Source organism: Crocodylus siamensis, chromosome 9 (assembly GCF_052110815.1).
Source record: "Crocodylus siamensis isolate JL-2025a chromosome 9, ASM5211081v1, whole genome shotgun sequence".
NCBI classification, from domain to species: Eukaryota; Metazoa; Chordata; order Crocodylia; family Crocodylidae; genus Crocodylus; species Crocodylus siamensis.
The window spans coordinates 52,940,695-52,958,766 of record NC_143403.1 but is presented as its reverse complement, the minus strand read 5'-3'; the positions used below and the strand labels follow the sequence as shown (position 1 = coordinate 52,958,766).

The 18,072-nt window shown below is 42.5% G+C and overlaps 1 protein-coding gene across 1 annotated transcript in view; it reads right to left on the bottom strand.

The window, feature by feature from the left end:
- FBXW8 (F-box and WD repeat domain containing 8) overlaps window positions 1–17,861 on the bottom strand; it is a 70,158-nt gene extending 52,297 nt beyond the window's left edge. The window contains exons 1-4 of the mRNA XM_090062468.1: window positions 17,305–17,861; window positions 12,943–13,047; window positions 5,450–5,614; window positions 4,531–4,619 (exon numbers count right to left, since the gene is read on the bottom strand). Of these exons, the coding sequence (XP_089918594.1) occupies window positions 4,531–4,619; window positions 5,450–5,614; window positions 12,943–13,047; window positions 17,305–17,601 (656 nt within the window). The 5' untranslated portion in view covers window positions 17,602–17,861. The remainder of the gene's footprint in view (window positions 1–4,530; window positions 4,620–5,449; window positions 5,615–12,942; window positions 13,048–17,304) is intronic.
- Between the last annotated feature and the right edge of the window lie 211 nt (window positions 17,862–18,072).

Genomic DNA, 18,072 nt, shown 5'->3' with positions numbered 1-18,072 from the left:
TTCCCTTGATTGAAAAAAAAGCAGAGCATAGAAGATAGGACACTTGGAAAACAATGCCAAGACTGGAAGATGAGGACACCTTACAAATGGCAAACAGCCTCAGTTGTCTCAATTTAAAAAAAAGTGTGATTTTTTTTAAATCAACTGAGCAGTTCTTGGACCTCTTGGAAGAATCAGAATCTGCATGTGATTGGTAGAGTGATCTTGACTCTCTTTTGGAAAACTATGCAAGATTCAGGGATTATAATTATGTTCACAGCCATTTAAGACTTATGCTATTATAGAGTTTAAGTTGAACCTTGCTTAAGTTTGTTACGTTTTCTCAGTAGTCTAAAACATGTAGTCAAATCCTTATAACCTCTGTAGAATTTCATTTTATCACAAAGATGCCCTGATTTCTGCAAAACTCCAATGCTGCACACAGGAAAAAAAATGCAACAGCCTCAGGAAAAATAAACACACATTTTTATTGGATTGCACATGAAACAGTATAATTACAGTTGGGAGGGGGGACTCATTATTTATTTTTAAATTAAATTTGCTTTGAAATGTTTAGTTTTCAATCAGCTGCATGTGAATTGATAGCACACTGGAGAAAATGCCAGGAAGAGGATGAGGCCAGTAAAACTTGAGGACATAACTATGTATGCATTTCTGAGGCTTCTGACACCCAAAAAAATACAGGAAGTAGCATTTGGGAGCCTGGAACAAATATTGGGGAAGATAACTGGCTAAGACCAAGGAACACACTGCACAAGGTGTGGGATATAAGGATAGCACCATGCTATAGGCTGCTATCTATAGAGTTGCGTCATCCCTATAAAGGTACATCAACCTGAGGTCTACTTTAACAAGTCAGTTGGTATAGCCCAAGGGAGCCAAAACAGCAGCCAAGAATTGACAGTGCAGAGTGGAATCCTAGTCATACATAATATCTTCCTTCTATGCCAGCAATAAGTAGTGACAACTAGGCTTGGCTCTATACCATCAGAGGAGTGCCTCCCTTTGCATTTGCACTAAAGGGAACCTTCCATCACCTGTGACTTTATGGCCAGAACTCAACAGGAGCGCTGCAGTGCAAAACAGCCAGAAAGCACCCAAGGCTCTGGCCTATTAGCTGGATGCTACAGCTAATATTATTTATTCCATGAAACGGAAGAAATGATTTCAAGCTTGACCTGAAAAGTGGTAATTCAGGCTGGTTTAGGTGGATATAACAGCACCATCTTACATTCAGTTTCTATCCCCTAGCATTGCAAAGAAAACATTTCAAAAATAGAACTGAAGAAAGTGCAGACTGCAGGCACATGGTTCTCTAGCAAGCTGTGGTTTCATAATAAATTCTACATCAGCAGTGAAGAATGCAGGAGTCCTGCTAATGACAGCAAAGCCAGACAAGTGACTGCAGTAACAATAGCATTATATAAAAAAGTAAAGGTGAAGGCTATGAGAGGGAATAGGAGAGTACAAAGCAGAGAAGCAAGCTACAAAAAGAAAACTTGTGGAGGACTGGTAAGAGTTTAAACCTAAAATTCTCTTTCTGTTCCTATCGCTTAATGATTTAAATTTCAGATCATACAGCAGCCATGCAATTTAAAGACAGTTGATTATGAGTGGGAACTTGCAAGAGTCCTCTGAATTTACACGGTGCAACCGTTTCTATAACCAGTTGAAACATTCAGTATTAATGTGGATGTCACATATTTTATGGGCATGTTTCTCTAATTCCACAATACATAAACACACTGGTCACACAAAGCATTGCCATAAAACGCTCCATAAAACGCTACACATTAAAGTGTGACAGGACTAAGTCCTCAAACTGCCCTTATATCACCATTTCTATTTACTTGCGTGTCTTCTTCTAAAGGGCCAATCATTACTAGATTTAAAATTCTGCATCTAGTTGGATGGTTACAGTAATATCATCACCAACTATGTAGCATAGGAGTTCAAGACAGATGAATAACAAGGGTGGCTACAAAACTTGAAGAAATTAACTTTAATAAAAGACTGTTCAGGTCTGTATCTTAAATAGAGTCCCATTGTGACAAGGAAGTAAGTAAAGAAAAATAGTTGTCTTGTCATGGGAGAGAGAGAAATTTCTCTTTTGAGTCAAGAACAGTTATTTTGTATTTACAAAACTATTTCCCTATAGGTTTCTACAGCATGAAACTTATCCTTGATGTTAATGCAATATAAAGAATAGGTTCATTTTTTTCAGGCAATGTTGAATTATATACAGAAAGTAAACAACGTTTCAATTTAGGTGTCACATTTCTCATTTCAAAGTAGGTACATGAGATTAAGTTCTTTCTCCTTTCAAACCCCTGCTTCCATGTTGAACAGAACGTCTACCCATTCTTTTTAGCCATCTTACTGAAAGCTGTATTCATGCATTGGTTACTGTAACGCCTTCACTTTCCAGCCTCCCATTTCAATCCTCTCTTCTCTCTAGCTTATTTAAAAAGCCACTGCTGAAATTAACTTCCTGCCTCCTCATAATCCCCCTTGTACCTATTCACTGTTTCACCACGTCAAACTAAAAATTTTTTCCTGCCTTCAATACATTGCACCTTCTTACATTTCTAAACTTGTCCCTTAGGTCCTGTCTATACTCAAAAATTTGTCCTGGTGTGTCTAGGTTTACATAAAATTGATCTGAATTATGTGTTTCCACAGGTTTCACCATGTTGGTTTACCTAAGCCTACATAAAACTAATGCAGCTTCTCTCTTGCAAACACAAAACTTTATGCTGCACCCCACTCTCTTGTCCCTAAAGTTAAACCCTACTCTCTTCCATTTTCCTCTCCCAGTACTGACTATTCACTTCTTCGGTATCCCACACTTTCAGAAAGTTTCTCATGCTTGCCATCTCTCCTGGAAATCTATGAATTCTCATGTATAACCTATCTCCACACTCTTATGTGTGGTTCCTTACTGTCTAATATATTTGGCTTTCCCTGTAAAAATTAGTCCTGTCCCAATGACCGATACCAGAGCAGGCTCTTAGTATAAATACACTATGCTGGTGCATGAAAGTGACTCAGCTGTAAGCATCCATGGTATAATATATAAACTACTGTTGCTCCTAGGTTATTTTTAGGTCAGTAAAATCAATATGAATTTGCAGTGGTGCAGCTACCCTGGTGCAAAAACCCCTTGAGTTTTGCTGGTCTTAGACTGCAAGCTCTTTTAGGTGGGACATGTCTCATCATATTTTGTAAGATTCCAGGTATACTTGTGGTTCTATATAAAACAAGAATACTATGTTTCTATAGCACAGGGGTGGGCAATTATTTGGGCCCGTGGGCCACAAGCAGTTTTGGAGGCAGTCATGGGCCAGTCTGCACCCCAAGCTCCCCCCTGCAACAGCCTGGAACCCGTGTGCCCTGCAGCTCCTCACCGTCACCAGTGGCCAGCAGCAGCTGAGCGCGCAGCCCTGCTGCATGGGGCCTCAGCCCCATGGAAGCCAACTCCAGCCTCACCCCAAGGGGACTGGCGGGGACCTGCGTGCATAGCCCAGGCCCCAACCCACCTGCAGCTGCTCCAGACTCACCCCAGCTGGAGCAGACCAGCTCCAGACCTGCTGGGGCCTGTGCACACAGCCCTGATGCCAGCCTGCCCCCGTGCCTGCTCTGAACCAGCCTCCTTGTGATGAACAGGAGCAGCAGCCAGACAGAAACTGCTGCTGGGCATGGGGGCTCCTCTACACTGCAGAGAGGAGCCACAGGGCAGCTTGAGTGCACAACCCAGGCGCCTGCTTTTCCCCCAAACCCAGAAGCAGCTTCTGCCCAGCTGCCACTGCTTATCTTGGGTGGGCAGGTCCAGAACAGGCGCAGGGTAGCCCAGGGTCAGGGTTGTGTGCGCTGGTCTGCTCCAGTCAGGGGCAGCCAGGACAAGCCAGGCCAGGGCCACGGCTAGGGTTGTGTGCGCAGGTTCTCCACTAGTCCCCATGGAGCTAAGACTGGAGCCCAGCTGCAGAGCCACCCCAGCCCTGCTGTGCACTTGGGGGCAGTGAGATGCACCACAGGCCAGACAGCGCCTGGATCAAGTGGGATTGAGGGATATGCCACAGGCTGGACAAAGTCCCTCCGAGGGCTGGATCCGGCCTGTGGGCTGTATTTTTTCCACCCGTGTTACAGCACATAACAAAAATTAAGAGAATTCAGACAGGACTCTTGCTGTTTCCATTTGACCTTTCCTTAACTTCCTAAAACAAATTTTATTTACTATTTAAAAAAATCTGTTTGGTTCTCGGTACTGAGCTCTCAAAGCTAGCAAAGTAAGTGTCCTTTTATTGATTTTTAAATATATATGGCTACTCTGGAAGGACTTGTAGTAAAGAATTACAACTACTTCTGCCTTGGAGGTGGTGCTTATAACCTGGATGAGAACTGCAGCTGGAAGATTTAACTGTTTCGTATTATGTCGGTCTAGATTTTTTTTAATTAGTCAAAAAGCAGCATGCAAGAGTTCACAATGCAGAAAATTCCTTACATGTAAGCATTAAATAATTGTATACGTACCCTGAAATTACAACTCCATCACAAGAATGTACGCTGCACAGAACTTTGCCCAATTCATACTGCAGCTGGCTCACAGCTCCAACACGGTTCTGCATGGAAATATAAGAGCATAATATTGGTATAGACCTAGGATTGTCTAACAACAAATTCACTTTCCTATTCTCCTACTAGTGCTTTTTTAAGGGATCAAATGGCTATCCTGCCCATGTTAGTGGAAGCTAAAGGAAGTGAAGTCCTCCTTTCTGCAAGTCCTCCCTTCCACCACACTACTGTAAGTTTCACAGCCACGATCTCCTGTATTTTTCCCCTACATGCCCTGTACCACTCCAAAATTTGTCATCACCTAAAGATGGGGTAGAGCAACTTACTATCACCCTACAGATCAATATGGCTTTGTTTAGCAAAGCTGTACTAACCAGCTAGAGGAGGAACATTTATCTTAATTCACTTGAGAAGAATCATGTACATTAACTGCTCAGTGGACAGCTCTAAGCCACCACAGACTAAGGATCTCTCTCTTTCAACATATTAAGAGCTGACAGGGGATGGGCTAGAAAGAATAGAGAACAATCTGCAAATAGATGGATTCCCCTGAGAACTCTTCCCATAAGTAAAGGCCACAGGACTATGTTTAAAAACATCCACTGCAAACAACCCTAGAGCTGTTGGTTATATGACCAGAAGGCACAGAAGTTACCAGTGCACATCCCCAGCGTGAAAACAAGACAGAACACAACACCTCAAGAATAGGGATACAGGTTCATGAAGCCCTCTGTTGCTTTCACACCTTATACTGGCTAAAAAGGCTGCAATACAGAAGCTCAAATTTCATTAACAGCAGAATGCCTGATCTGAGCTGGGTTCCCACCTTTCTGCACAGTCGTCACTGGGTACCATTCTAGAAATCTCTTCATTTTACCTTCCAGTTTGTTCTTAAAGTGTGTTCTTTGGCCCGACAATCTTTAAGCGCAAGCTTCCAGCAGGAACCATCAGAGATGCTGTTATCAAGCAGGTATCCTTCCTGTTGGCACAACCTATACCATAGTACTTCATCTTCTGCAAGCACCTTCCACGTTCTGCTCACCTAGAAGCAGACAGCAATGAAAAATATCACATTAGACAACTACTGGGACTTAATTGTCTTCCAAATCAATACATCTGTTTTACCCTATATTTGTGACAATATACAATTTTTCCTTTAACAAAAAGCTTACATTTTGTAGGACTTTAGTGGAAGGACTGGAACTGCAGTATATAAAAGAGCACAAGAGCAAAATATTTTCACACATCCTTCAACTAATTCCTAGCAGCACCAACTAATATCAATTTTTCATATCCAGACTTTTAATCTAAACTAATTGGGGGAGTGGGGATGGGAGCTGAATTCCAAGAGAAAGCCAGGAACTAGGTAGCATTAAGTTCAACACAAGTGTGAATAAGAATTTGTTTTCATACTTGCACCTAAAAATAACTCCCATCTCAGCATCATGCCTCTGAAACCCTGCTGACAATGACTGATTAGGAGCATGACAGCAGTGAGATGCACAATATTGTATTACAGTACACATCAATAGGAATTAAAAATTAACCTAAATTTTTAAAGTAGCCTCAAGTTGCCGCCCTTTTCAGAAAGAATTACTTCTTTGAAATGAACCATATGCCTAGATTTATCATTTTAAAGATGTAAGGGTCCTCAAAGGAAAGAATTACTTTAAGCATAGATTGTTTTTTTGTAATTCTTGCTTCAAAGAACAGAACAGTATGCAGTGAGAAAGCTTTGTGTCAGAAAAAACTACTATCAATGGCTGCTTACAGATGAGGGGGACCCCCCCCAAAACAAACAAACAAACAAACAAACCCCAGCGCGTTAAGCTTGGCAAACCCCTGCACCAAGCACAGCGCATGCCCAGAAGAGGTATCGTGTCAGTTTGACCCAGCTTGCTCAATGTCTGTACAGCTCGCATTCTTCAGTAGGGCTTTTTGGCACTTCAATCAAATAGTCGATTGAACCAGCTTTAGATAAAAGTGCCAAAAAGCCCCGCTGAAGCACCTGATCTATACAGACACTGGGGAGCTGGGTCAAACAAATGCACTTCCTCTTCCAGTAAAACACTGTTTTGTTTTGTTTTTTCATGTCTGTCATGAGACCGGTGATCAGCAACACACTGGCTCAGACAGATGCAGAATCTAAGTTCTGCATTATTTTTACTGAATTACTATCAACAGCTTAGTACATGTTTTCAGTCATAGGCTTGTAAGTGCATCTTTTAAGTTTTCTATACCCTGTAAAGTGACCCCGTGTTTACACTACAGTTCAGCTCAATCCAAAGTCACTGAAAATCATCAGAACATACCATATAAAATTTAGGAAGTACAGATTAAGATAAGAACTGCCCCATAGATGTGGGGAGGTGTTCAGAAAACTCAACCAACCATAAACACCAAATGACTGCTGTTGATTTGTTTGGAATGTTAACCAAGGAAGCACACATGGTGCAAAAACACTTTACATATCTGGTGGCAAATACGCAGTAACAAGGTCTCCTCTGTAAGCCACAAATCACTGGCATGATACATTTTGAAATGGTGAACAATATTAATTGCTGCTGTCTTGATTCCACTGAGGCACAAAGAAGTGCAGTTGATCCAGCTGAAACCTTAACGCAGCCTCAAATGTCTTTCCAAACTGAAATGTCATAAAGAAGCAAGAAAAATGGTATTACAGTATGTACTGCAGATCTCAGTTCCTCCAAGGAAAGGAGAGAGTTTAATATTCACCCTTCCCAGGGAACAACCCCCCAAAGGAGACTGCAGCATGGGTACAGTACTGAAACAGGAATAGCTATATAATGACATTTAACAGTTGGCAACTGTGATTGAGTGGGAAATAACCCTTGGAAGAGACATAGGTCCCCATGGTGGCCAAGTAGCCTGCAGAGATTTTTAAGGTCTGTAGCCCATAAAAGCTACTTTCTCTTGGATACGAGTACCCAACCCCAGCAGAGATTCTAATTAGTGACTACAAGACTCAATCCAAACTAAGCCATGTAGGTTGAGTCAGTTTTCATCACTGGACTAGAGTACTGATTTGGGCCCAAATTATTCACTTAGAAATGACAACTTGCATGGTACCTTCCCTACTTATATATGATTTAATTAAAAAAGAACAGAGACTTCAAGCGGCCATTGTTTCCATCCCAAAATAGATGTGGTCAAGTAGTTTCATAGATTTCATAGACATTAGGGCTGGAAGGGACCTCGGGAGATCATCGAGTCCAGCCCCCTGCCCAAAGGGCAGGAAGTCAGCTGGGGTCATAGGATCCCAGCAAGATAAGCATCCAATTTACTCTTGAAGGTGTTCAATGTAGGCGCTTGAACCACCTCCGCTGGCAGACTGTTCCAGACCTTGGGGGCTCGGACAGTAAAGAAATTCTTCCTTATGTCCAGCCTGAAATGGTCTTGCAGGAGTTTGTGACCGTTCGACCTCGTCATCCCTTGGGGCGCTCTGGTGAACAGATGTTCCCCCAGATCCTGGTGGTCACCCCTGATAAACTTATAGGTGGCCATCAGATCACCCCTGAGCCTGCGCTTTTCCAGGCTAAAGAGTCCCATGGCTCTCAGCCTGTCATCGTAAGATCTGTTTTCCTGATCTCTGATCATGCGCGTGGCTCTCCTCTGGACTCTCTCATGCTTCTCCACATCCTTTTTGAATTGTGGAGCCCAAAACTGGACGCAGTACTCCAGCTGCGGCCTCACTAAGGCTGAGTACAAGGGGAGAATGACATCCCAGGATTTGCTCGAGAAGCATCTATGGATGCACGCCAGCATTTTGGTCGCTTTACTAGCCGCAGCATCTCATTGGAGGCTCATGTTCATCTTGTGGTCAGTGATGACCCCCAAGTCTTTTTCTTCTGTAGTGCTAACCAACGTAGCACTGCCGAGCCTATAAGGGTGCTGCAGGTTTTTCCTCCCAAGGTGGAGAACCTTGCATTTTTCGGTGTTAAACACCATGAGGTTCTCGTCTGCCCATTTGCTGAGCTTGTCCAGGTCAGCCTGGATCACCCGCCTATCTTCTGGCGTGGATGCTTTGCCCCAAAGTTTGGTGTCATCGGCGAACTTGGCCAGTCCACTCCTGACTCCAATGTCCACATCGTTAATGAAGATGTTGAACAGTATGGGTCCCAGGACAGAGCCTTGAGGGACCCCACTGGTCACAGGGCACCACGATGAGTGACTGCCATCAGTCACAACCCTCTGGGTCCGACCACGAAGCCAATTTCCCAGCCAGCGGATCGTGGTGGAAGAATCAAAAAGAAACCAAACTTCAGGCTGCTGTAATGCATTGACAGATTTGCTTTCAAACCCCACTAATCCGAAGTAATAAAATCCAAGCACCATCCTTAAAAGAAAAAGCTAACTTTTTTTTTTGCCAACACACACACACACACACACACACACACACACACACACACACACACACAGAGAAAGCACCTGATTTGCAGGGGTTAATATTCTGGAACATCATTATTGATAAGAAGGCTCCTTTCAATTCTCTTTAGCTGAAGCATGTTTCTGCACAAATAGAAGTAAACAAGAAAAAGCTATGCCAATTTTTGCTTTGCTACAAATAAAAGAAAAAAAACCCTTGCCATAATGATGTTCACAGAGCCATTTCTAGTTTCAAGCTCTTATAGAGGTTTTTTTAATAAAGAATAGGTCAAAAAAGAAATTCAAGCAATAAAAAAGTGTGTCAATTTAACTTACATGAACAAATGTTAAAAAGAAAAAAAAGAAACCCTATCCTATTATGATTTTTAATCAAATTATATACTGAGTTGTGCCAGTTTACAAGCATAAATTTCCAAAGGGTCACAAACACAGTCTTTCCTTAATGCATCAAAACTGGCATGACAATCCCTAGTAAAAGCCCCACTGAGCGAGCCTCAGCTGCAAGAAGTCTCTAATAAAAGTGTCTCAAGCATTTCACTTTACAACACCACTGTGAACTGCTGCATTAAAAACAGCTATTGGCTTGAAGTCAGCTTTATTAGTTCGCTTGAGTTAGGGATTCAGGTGAGGCCCTGACAGCCAAAAATCATGGCTTTATTTGCGCGTGAGGGCACGCACACCCCGCCCTTTTGTTAAAGCTCAGATTAAACATTCTGAACTCTAAATTACAAAATAAACTGGGGTATCACTATTTTCCAAGTTTGTATTGTATTATAAATCCTTCCATAGCAAGATGTAATCATTGAAAGGCATTGCTGACCCTACCTCTATAAATGTCTAACGTTATTTTGCCTGTTATGTCTGTGCCCATTATCTTTTTACTATGTTACATTAGCGTCCTGGCCACTCTGGATAAAGAAACTTCAGTTTCCCCTCACCTCCACACAGAGAAAATGTTACATCTTGCTTAGGACAAAGAGAAAGCAGCACATGTGAACATAGAAATCAAACCACAAAAGCTTCTGTTTGCCTTCTGTTTTTTAAATATTAGCTAGAACACTCTTCGCATCAGATTCCAAATGTTACTACTCCTATTATAACTGATGGACCAAACTCCTATTGAATACTTATTAAGTACTTATTGCTCCCTGTCTCCTTCATTCTCCGTTTTTCCACTATCACAAAATGCACAGAACTACTGTACTGGTTAATGTCTCTAAATTCCTCTGAAGACAAAAAACACACTACTAGTGTTAAACAGACATGGATTAAATCTAGTTACAAACAAAACTAAATCCTCCTTTAGCTACAATTTTTAATACACATAATGGAGTATTTTCACCACAAAATCTAAGCAACTAAAGTTGTCTTTTTTAGTAACTGTAAATGGATATATGTATATAGCCAAGAGTTTAAACTGCTTTATACAATACAGACAAACCACACGGCTTCACAGTGATGAACTGACAGGCCTGATACTGCAAAAGCAGGAAAGCTAATGAAACTGCTTACATAAGACAAGCTGTTCATAGCACTTCTGCTCTCCACTCATGTCTGCAGCAGGAGGTCCTCAATATCACCCCCTTTTTTGAAGCTGTTTAAATATTTGCCAAATATATACATTCCCAAATACCTGTTCATCTCATTCCCATCCATGACAAATATAAGGAAAGAAAGAGCCTTTTGTGACTTCTAAAAATGCAATAGTCAAAAAAGAGTAATTCTCCAATTTATACTAGCATGGATTGTTCACTGCTTCATGAACTCAGACTTCAGGAACTGATGACAATTAATTTACACAAAATGCCACACAAACCACTTTGCACTTTATAGTATTAATTTTAAGAAATCAGAGACTCTCCAAGGAACAAAAAAAGGGGGAAGGAGAAAAGAAATCAGGGTAAAATAAAAGTTTTTCAGAACAATCCATTGTGTGATATAACCTCTAAGAGACTTTGCTGTCACACAACTTGACTGTTAGTCAGTTACCAATTTGGTGTAAAGAACTAAGCAAACAGGTTTCCTTCAAAAGGAGCTCACATAGTTCATGAAGCCAAATCCACTAACTGGCTCAATTTCACTAAAATCCCACGGCGCCTTAATAAAAACAACCTTTCTATGATAACACTTTAAAGCAGCTGGGAATTCCATTTAATAGAAGAGGGGTTTTATCCCCCCCCCCCCCAAAAAACCCAACAAAATCACCAAGAGAAAAATGAAAATGGTATTTATTTTTATTGCCCTGCTTTTTATTTGAATACTTAAAAGAAGCCAATTCTGTGCTAAAAGCCTTGGATATTCATTTCATTCTGCAAGCATTGTAAAATACAGGGCATATGCTCAGCTATCTGTTAGCTACCACTTTCTATTTAGGAATTTCTTCTAAGAGCATTCTCCTCATCTAACATTTACCTTCTCATAAGATGTTTTTAATACCTAAAGAAATAAGCCTGAATAAAAGGTGAACTCAAGATCAGCTAAAAAAGGGGAGTCCCTCTGGTAGCCAGAAATACTGCTATGCTCTGAAGTAAATTTTTCACAGCTGCAGAAAAATTAATTTTCTAAGCAATCCTCTCTTGAAATGGAGCCCTGTTCCATTTTTATAGGATGCAGTTTTTATTGCATGCTCACATCTCAGTTGAGGACAGAAAAAGTAGCAGATGCGAAAGCTTCTACAAGGCACATTAATATAGTCATACAACAGAAATTAAAAAAAAACTTTAGAAGAAAAAAATTGGGTGTGTTTTTCCATTGCTTTGGTTTTCTTGTTGCTTTTTTTTTTTTTTTTTTTTTAAAGGGACACTGTCCGGTAAGTCTCCTTATCTGTGTAACACCATAAATTAGTCACTCAGACAAAACAGAAAAATCTAATTTAATTCCATCATTTATGTTATTTGGTTATTATTTATACCTGATTCCACAGTGAAATTAGACAGTTCCTAGGGGTGCACTGATACATGGGTCTGTATCGTACTGGCACTGACAAAAAGAAACTTGACATTATTGGCAATCGGCTTTTTTGGCTGATGTGGCTGATATTGTCACTAATACGGCAGGGGGGTTGGGCCAGGTGGCAGCAGTGGCACTGGGAGGTGGGGCACAAAAACAGCTAACAACAGCCATGTAATAGGCTGGTTGAAATACCTGACCTGAACAGCAGCATTTGCTAAGCTAGCTCTTCCCACCTGCCTCACAGAATTTGTAGAAAGCAGGAAAGGCTGCGCAGAGAGAGACCCAAGGAAGCAGCCGGAACAGTCCTAGGACCAGCTGAGCCAATGTTGTTGCATTATAGTTAATACCTGTGTTAATAAAACTAAAATTCACGAAGAGGGCGAGTCTGAAACAAACTGACTGCTGACAGGTTGGTAACAGAAGCTGTTCATAATCACACAAAAATTATGCTGTCAGTCTGAAGAAAAACCTCAACATGAGTACTTTCACTCTAGGGGAGGTTACCAAATTATTAAAAACTGAGAGAAAGCATCACAGTCCACCTCTCACTATGCTGTTAAGTAACTTTCTATATTTCAGCTTGCACAATGGAAATAATTAAAGCAGCTTTACATCTAGGTTTTCAGTACTGCAATGTTTGGATTTCAAATACTCCAGGAATTCTCATTTGTTTATGAACTACAATATTCACTGGAATTAAATTTATGCAAGCATTTTTTCTGGTCTGAAGTTCTGACAGTGTCCCTTTAGAGCTGTTATCAAACCTTGGACGTTTTGGTTAACTGTACACTGCTGCAGACCATAAATCAAATCCATTTACTACTGCTTTCTATATTCAGCTTTTGGAGAGCTTCCAATGTGCAAAGAATTACAGAAGCCCAAGTCTCGGGTGAGAAGAAAGTGTCATTTATGGCTACCACACAGCTGAATGGCTGAATGCATGACTGTTTACTTGAGCAGTCATTTTGATCTTACATGAAATAAAGCAAGTAAATTTTGGATAATGCTTACCTGAGCACATCTTCCCAGCTCAATTCTACCCAGGTACTGAAATATTTTTAATGCTAGCTCATAAGGCAGCTGGACATCAAAGAAAGGAATCTCATTTATTTCATTCTGAAAAAAAGGAGAATATGTTCAAAGCCTAATTTTCTATGAATCGACTTCAGGAGGTCATCTAGACCAACCCCTTACTCAAAGTAGGACCACCCCCCAAACTAGATCATCCCAGCCATGGCTTTGTCTACTAGCTGCATTTTAAAAACCTCCAAGGATGGAGATTCCACAACCTTTCTGGGTAGTTTGTTCCAGTGCTTTACTACTCTCCTAGTGAGAAAGTTTTACCTAATATCTAACCTAAACCTCCCTTGCTGCAACTTGAAACCATTGCCCCTCTGCCACCACTGAGAAGAGTCTAGCTCCATCCTCTTGTACCCACCCTTCAGATAGTTAAAGACTGTTAAACTACTAGCTTTCACTAATGTATGAATAAATAAACTGTTCATGCTAAGGAATGAAGTAGTTGGGAAAAAAGTTATGATATAATCAGGAGGGATTACAAGCACTCTTGACGTTTTCACAGTTCTATCAGTTTCAGTGATGTAAACCAGGAATACTCTGCCTTTCCTCCTTGCAATCCCACTACAACAGGATGTCAGGTAATAATACATGCATAAAGGTTCCCAGCTATTCTGTTTATTCATCCTAGGAATTTAGATCAGGAAGTCACATTACTGCCACCTGAAACATAAAAGGCTACATTTCTATTTCAGATAAGAGAGAATTACAGGCTTGTCTATATTATTGCAGTTTTTAGTCACAAAGACACAACAGATCTTATTTGAATAATGCTTCTTTTTTGCACTCAAGTGATTTTACTGGTTTCAATAAACAAATCAATATAAAGCACTTTGTCATTTACTAATGTTCAGTTGCAAGCTATTTTTTTTTGTATTTAAAGTAACAAGGGCCAGCACAGAAATCCCCATAAAGCAATTGTGTTGCTGTGAAGACAGCTACAACTATTTTAAAAATAAAAGATAAATAGATTCCACTTCACGAGATTCCCAGTGGTGCCGCTCATCTGAAAGACAGGACACGTTTCTAACATGAAACACCTTTGTCAAAGAGATTAACATGAATGCACTTAAAAACCTATGTCTACTGCAAATTCATCTCATTGAGGGTTTTTTAAATGGTGGGGGATAATTGACCAAAGATGACAGGACACTGCATTTAACAGACCAAAATGAGATTACAGTTTTCCTGCAAGCCTGAAAATAATCATTTCCAACCAAAATAAATGTATTATAAGAATCTCTATTTTAACTGAATAAAAACACAAAACTTACCTTCTTTAAAGGCAACAGAGATTACTTTTTTTAAGGACCAGTTAACTCATTAAGTAGCTACAGTATTGTGGGGGCCTACACTGCACATTATGTTTCAAGATTTGCAGCTAGAAAAAAAAGATTTAAATCCTCTCATTTCTAATCTTCTGTTATCATGCTGACTACATAATCTAAATTAATGTTCCAGGTATATTTTTCATAACATGTACTTGCAGAACTGACCCATTTTGAACACTTAAATTTCCCTCCATTTCTGAAATTTTGCTTGCCGATATTTCTTTGGGGTTTTGTAATATTTACATCTTAAATGCTTCAAAATCTTCACACTTGTCCCAGTAAAACTCATGCTTAAAACACCTTTGATGTCTAACTTTGGGAAAATATAATCCCCATTATTCATTATTTAGGTACAAGGAATTCATTATCTAGATACAAGCACATTCTGATTCATCAGCTACCTGTACTTTCCAGCTCTTCTTTCATCCTGCTGGCCAGGCTGCCTCACCACCTCATTCCAAGTCTCTCTCCAACACCCTTCCTTACCTACTCCTCAAATCCATACCCTCTACAATACCGAGAAACAACAACATAGCCTACAGTGGGCTTATTTAGGGTTTGTGACGTGGGGAAAACATTGCTGTTAGCTAGCTTGTGAACATACACAGCAATACCTATTCCTTACTAAGTCTGTGTGAACTCTCTTATTCCACACTGACTCACTGTGCCGTTTAATTTAACCCTTCCACAGTGGACTGAAGGCACTCTCAGTAATAACGTGCCTGCACAGGGAGCCAATACAAAACAGCTAATTCACATTACCAATATTTCCCTGTGTAGACGCATCCCAAGCATAACATTTTTCCTCAGTAAAGTGAAACTGCATACATTTAACGTTTTTCCCTGAGATCTAGCATACTAATGACCAAATCATAACAGCAGGGGCACAGATTAAACACAGACCTCCTTATCGCAAGGGGGAAAAAAAATCACTTTTCCGTGATGCAGAACATAGCTGCTAGCACCTGATAGGCTCACCTAAGCAAAGTGCATGTCCAGTGTACATATACTGAAAATCCCCAAACAATTCACATGTGTCAATGGCATAGAGCTCACCACAGCACAAAAAGCAAAAACTATAAAGAAACCATATAACATTAAGTCAGCACTGGCCTGTCTAACAGTCTATTGGAATTAATCCAAAATTCAAATACTGCCGTCCCCTCTGAGACCGATTTGCACTCCTGTGTGCTAATGGAGCACTAATTCTGTAAATGGATTAATTTGTGCCTTGCAGTCAGAAATTTAATCTGCTCCTCTTAATTTTTTAAAAAAAAGGAAAGAGTAATTAGTCACAGTGAAGTTAGTAAGAAGCAAAAAAAAAAAAAAAAAGGACTTGCTTTCCCTACTATTTTTTTCTACACCATAAATAAAATCTCCATTACAACTAGAGTACAGGGAGAATTTAGCAGAATAAGCTTTTAACTTGTTCAGATCTGCAATTTGGACTACTTTCAAATTAACTGCTTCATTTATGCAATTAATATTGGTTTTCTTGGTGACAGGAAAGTTTCTCCATAAACCCATGCTGTGGCAAGATATTTAGCACAGGCAACATAACTAAGCACGCACTGTCTTGAATAAAACTAACGAATTTAACAGCAGAAGGTCTGACCACAATCTGAGCGTAGTAGGGAAGGAAAATATATGTTGTGAAAAAAACTGCTGTGGATAAATTAATATATTCAAGAACTGAGATGCAATAACCTCAGAGCAAGTTAAACCAAAAATGAATCTATACCGTGCTTGGAGAGAGTATTGAGCAACAGGAGCAGCATGCTGCGCTCCTGAAAAAGTGATTTTCTTTGTACTGCAATGTTTATACTTTGTACTGTAATAATGTCCATGTTTAATCCATGACCCCAATGTTACAATTTGACTACAAAGAGCCTTCTACCCCACACACAAGCAAAAGGTATTTACACTCTATAACCTTCCTACCCCACCACAGAGAAAAGGTTCATGTCAACACATACTGGAAAAAAATATTTATCCAAAAAAAGTAAAGCAGTAAATCCAGGGACAGATGCTGCACTTGCACTCTCCCTTCATTTCTGCTCCAGCCAAAATTTAAAACCAACTGCCTGGCAGTGGCAGCATTTCTAGCCAGGCAGCAGTGAGGGGCAATTGACTTCCTGGCACACTGAAATCTACCTGATTCCTCCTAACCTCTTAATTCCACAGATGTTACTGAGTAATGACTCTCTCTCCTTTGTAATGCTCTTGATGCTCCACTCCGGAGCTGGCCTTTTTCTTCTGCACTTCTGCTGTCTGCTCATTGCCCCCCGTACTGCAGCTCCCACGTCTGTGCCCTGCAGCCTGTTCTTAACTCATCCTAATGACTTATTTGGTTTTGCATCAATCTTAAACTGAATAATATGGCCCTGGGCCCCTGGCATTTTCATTTCTAGTTTCTTTTTACCTGAAGAAAACAGGTGCTGTATATGGAGTGCACTGCACCAGGGACATCCTCCTTTTCAAAATCCTAGGTCCACCCTGAGTAAATCCTTCCTTTTCAGGGTGGCCAGGGAAAATTTTACCATGATGGGGATCCTAATCCTCACCCGAGTGTGTCTGGGATGCCGGGAGTGCATAAACCCCCCTACATCCCCCTTCCCGCCCCACTCCAGACCTTTCTATCGGGTGCGCCCCCCACAAGTACCAAGGCTTTGAATGAGCTGCTGGGCCGCAGCTTCCCTGCCTCCCCGCGGGGCAGGCTGGGGAGGCACTGGGAGGAGAAGACGACTTCTTTTTATCCCCGGCACCTCGCCAGGGCAGCCCCAGGGCCCATCCCTCCTTCCCCTGCCTCAGTGCCCTGGACTCGACACTGTTTCTTCCTCCTCGTCTGTGTGTCATGTCAGATGTCGGCGCATCCTCCAGCGGTCCCGGCCGCTCCCCGCGGCACTGGGACAGGGAGGCCCCTTGCCCGACCGGCCCCGGAGCGAGAGGCCGAGCGGGTCCGTACCAGGTCTCGGATGAGCTGCCCCAGCAGGTCGTCCTCGGCGGGGCCGGGGGCCGGAGCGGGGGCCGGGGCCTCTTTGCTGGGACCAGCCCGGGGCCGGGGCGGGCGCGGGCGGCGGCTCCGGGGCCGCCCGTCCAACAGGCTCCAGGCCAGCGCGACGCCCCCGGCCTCACCCGGCTCTTCCACGCCCGGCTCCGGCTCCGGCTCCGGCTCCGGCTCCCTCCGCCGCCGCTTCGCCCCGGCCAACTCCTCCCGCCAGCGGCGGCGGAAAAGCTCCAGCTCCGCCGGCCCGTCCGCCATGGCGGCCCGGCCCCGCCGCTGCCCGCTCCCAATCGCGGCCCGGGCAGGAAACGGCCGCCGCGGCCTCTCGGTTCCGCCGCACGAAGGTTCCTACGTCCCCCGGCCCGGCCCGGCCCGGCCCCGCGCGGGGCTGCAGGCTGGGAGCTCGTCGGGCCGAGAGGTCTCTGCAGGCCTCAGCAGGGCGGATCCAGGACTGGGCAGAGCGGGTGCGGGACCTGCGCAGGCAGAGCCGGGTGCTGCCGGCTCTCAGGACTTCTGGAAAGAATCGCCCCTTCCTCTTGGAGCTCAGAGCCCCGTCCGCTGCCCCCACCTACTGCTACTGCTTTCCTCACTGTCCCAGGCCAGGGAAGCTTCCTCCTGCCTGCACCAGGGGGCTAGGGGAGGGTTGGGCTCAGCTGGGACAAGGACAGTGGTGCAGGCAGGGGAAGGGACACCCCTCCTGCCCTGTCACTGTCCTCTGCTAAGCCCTCT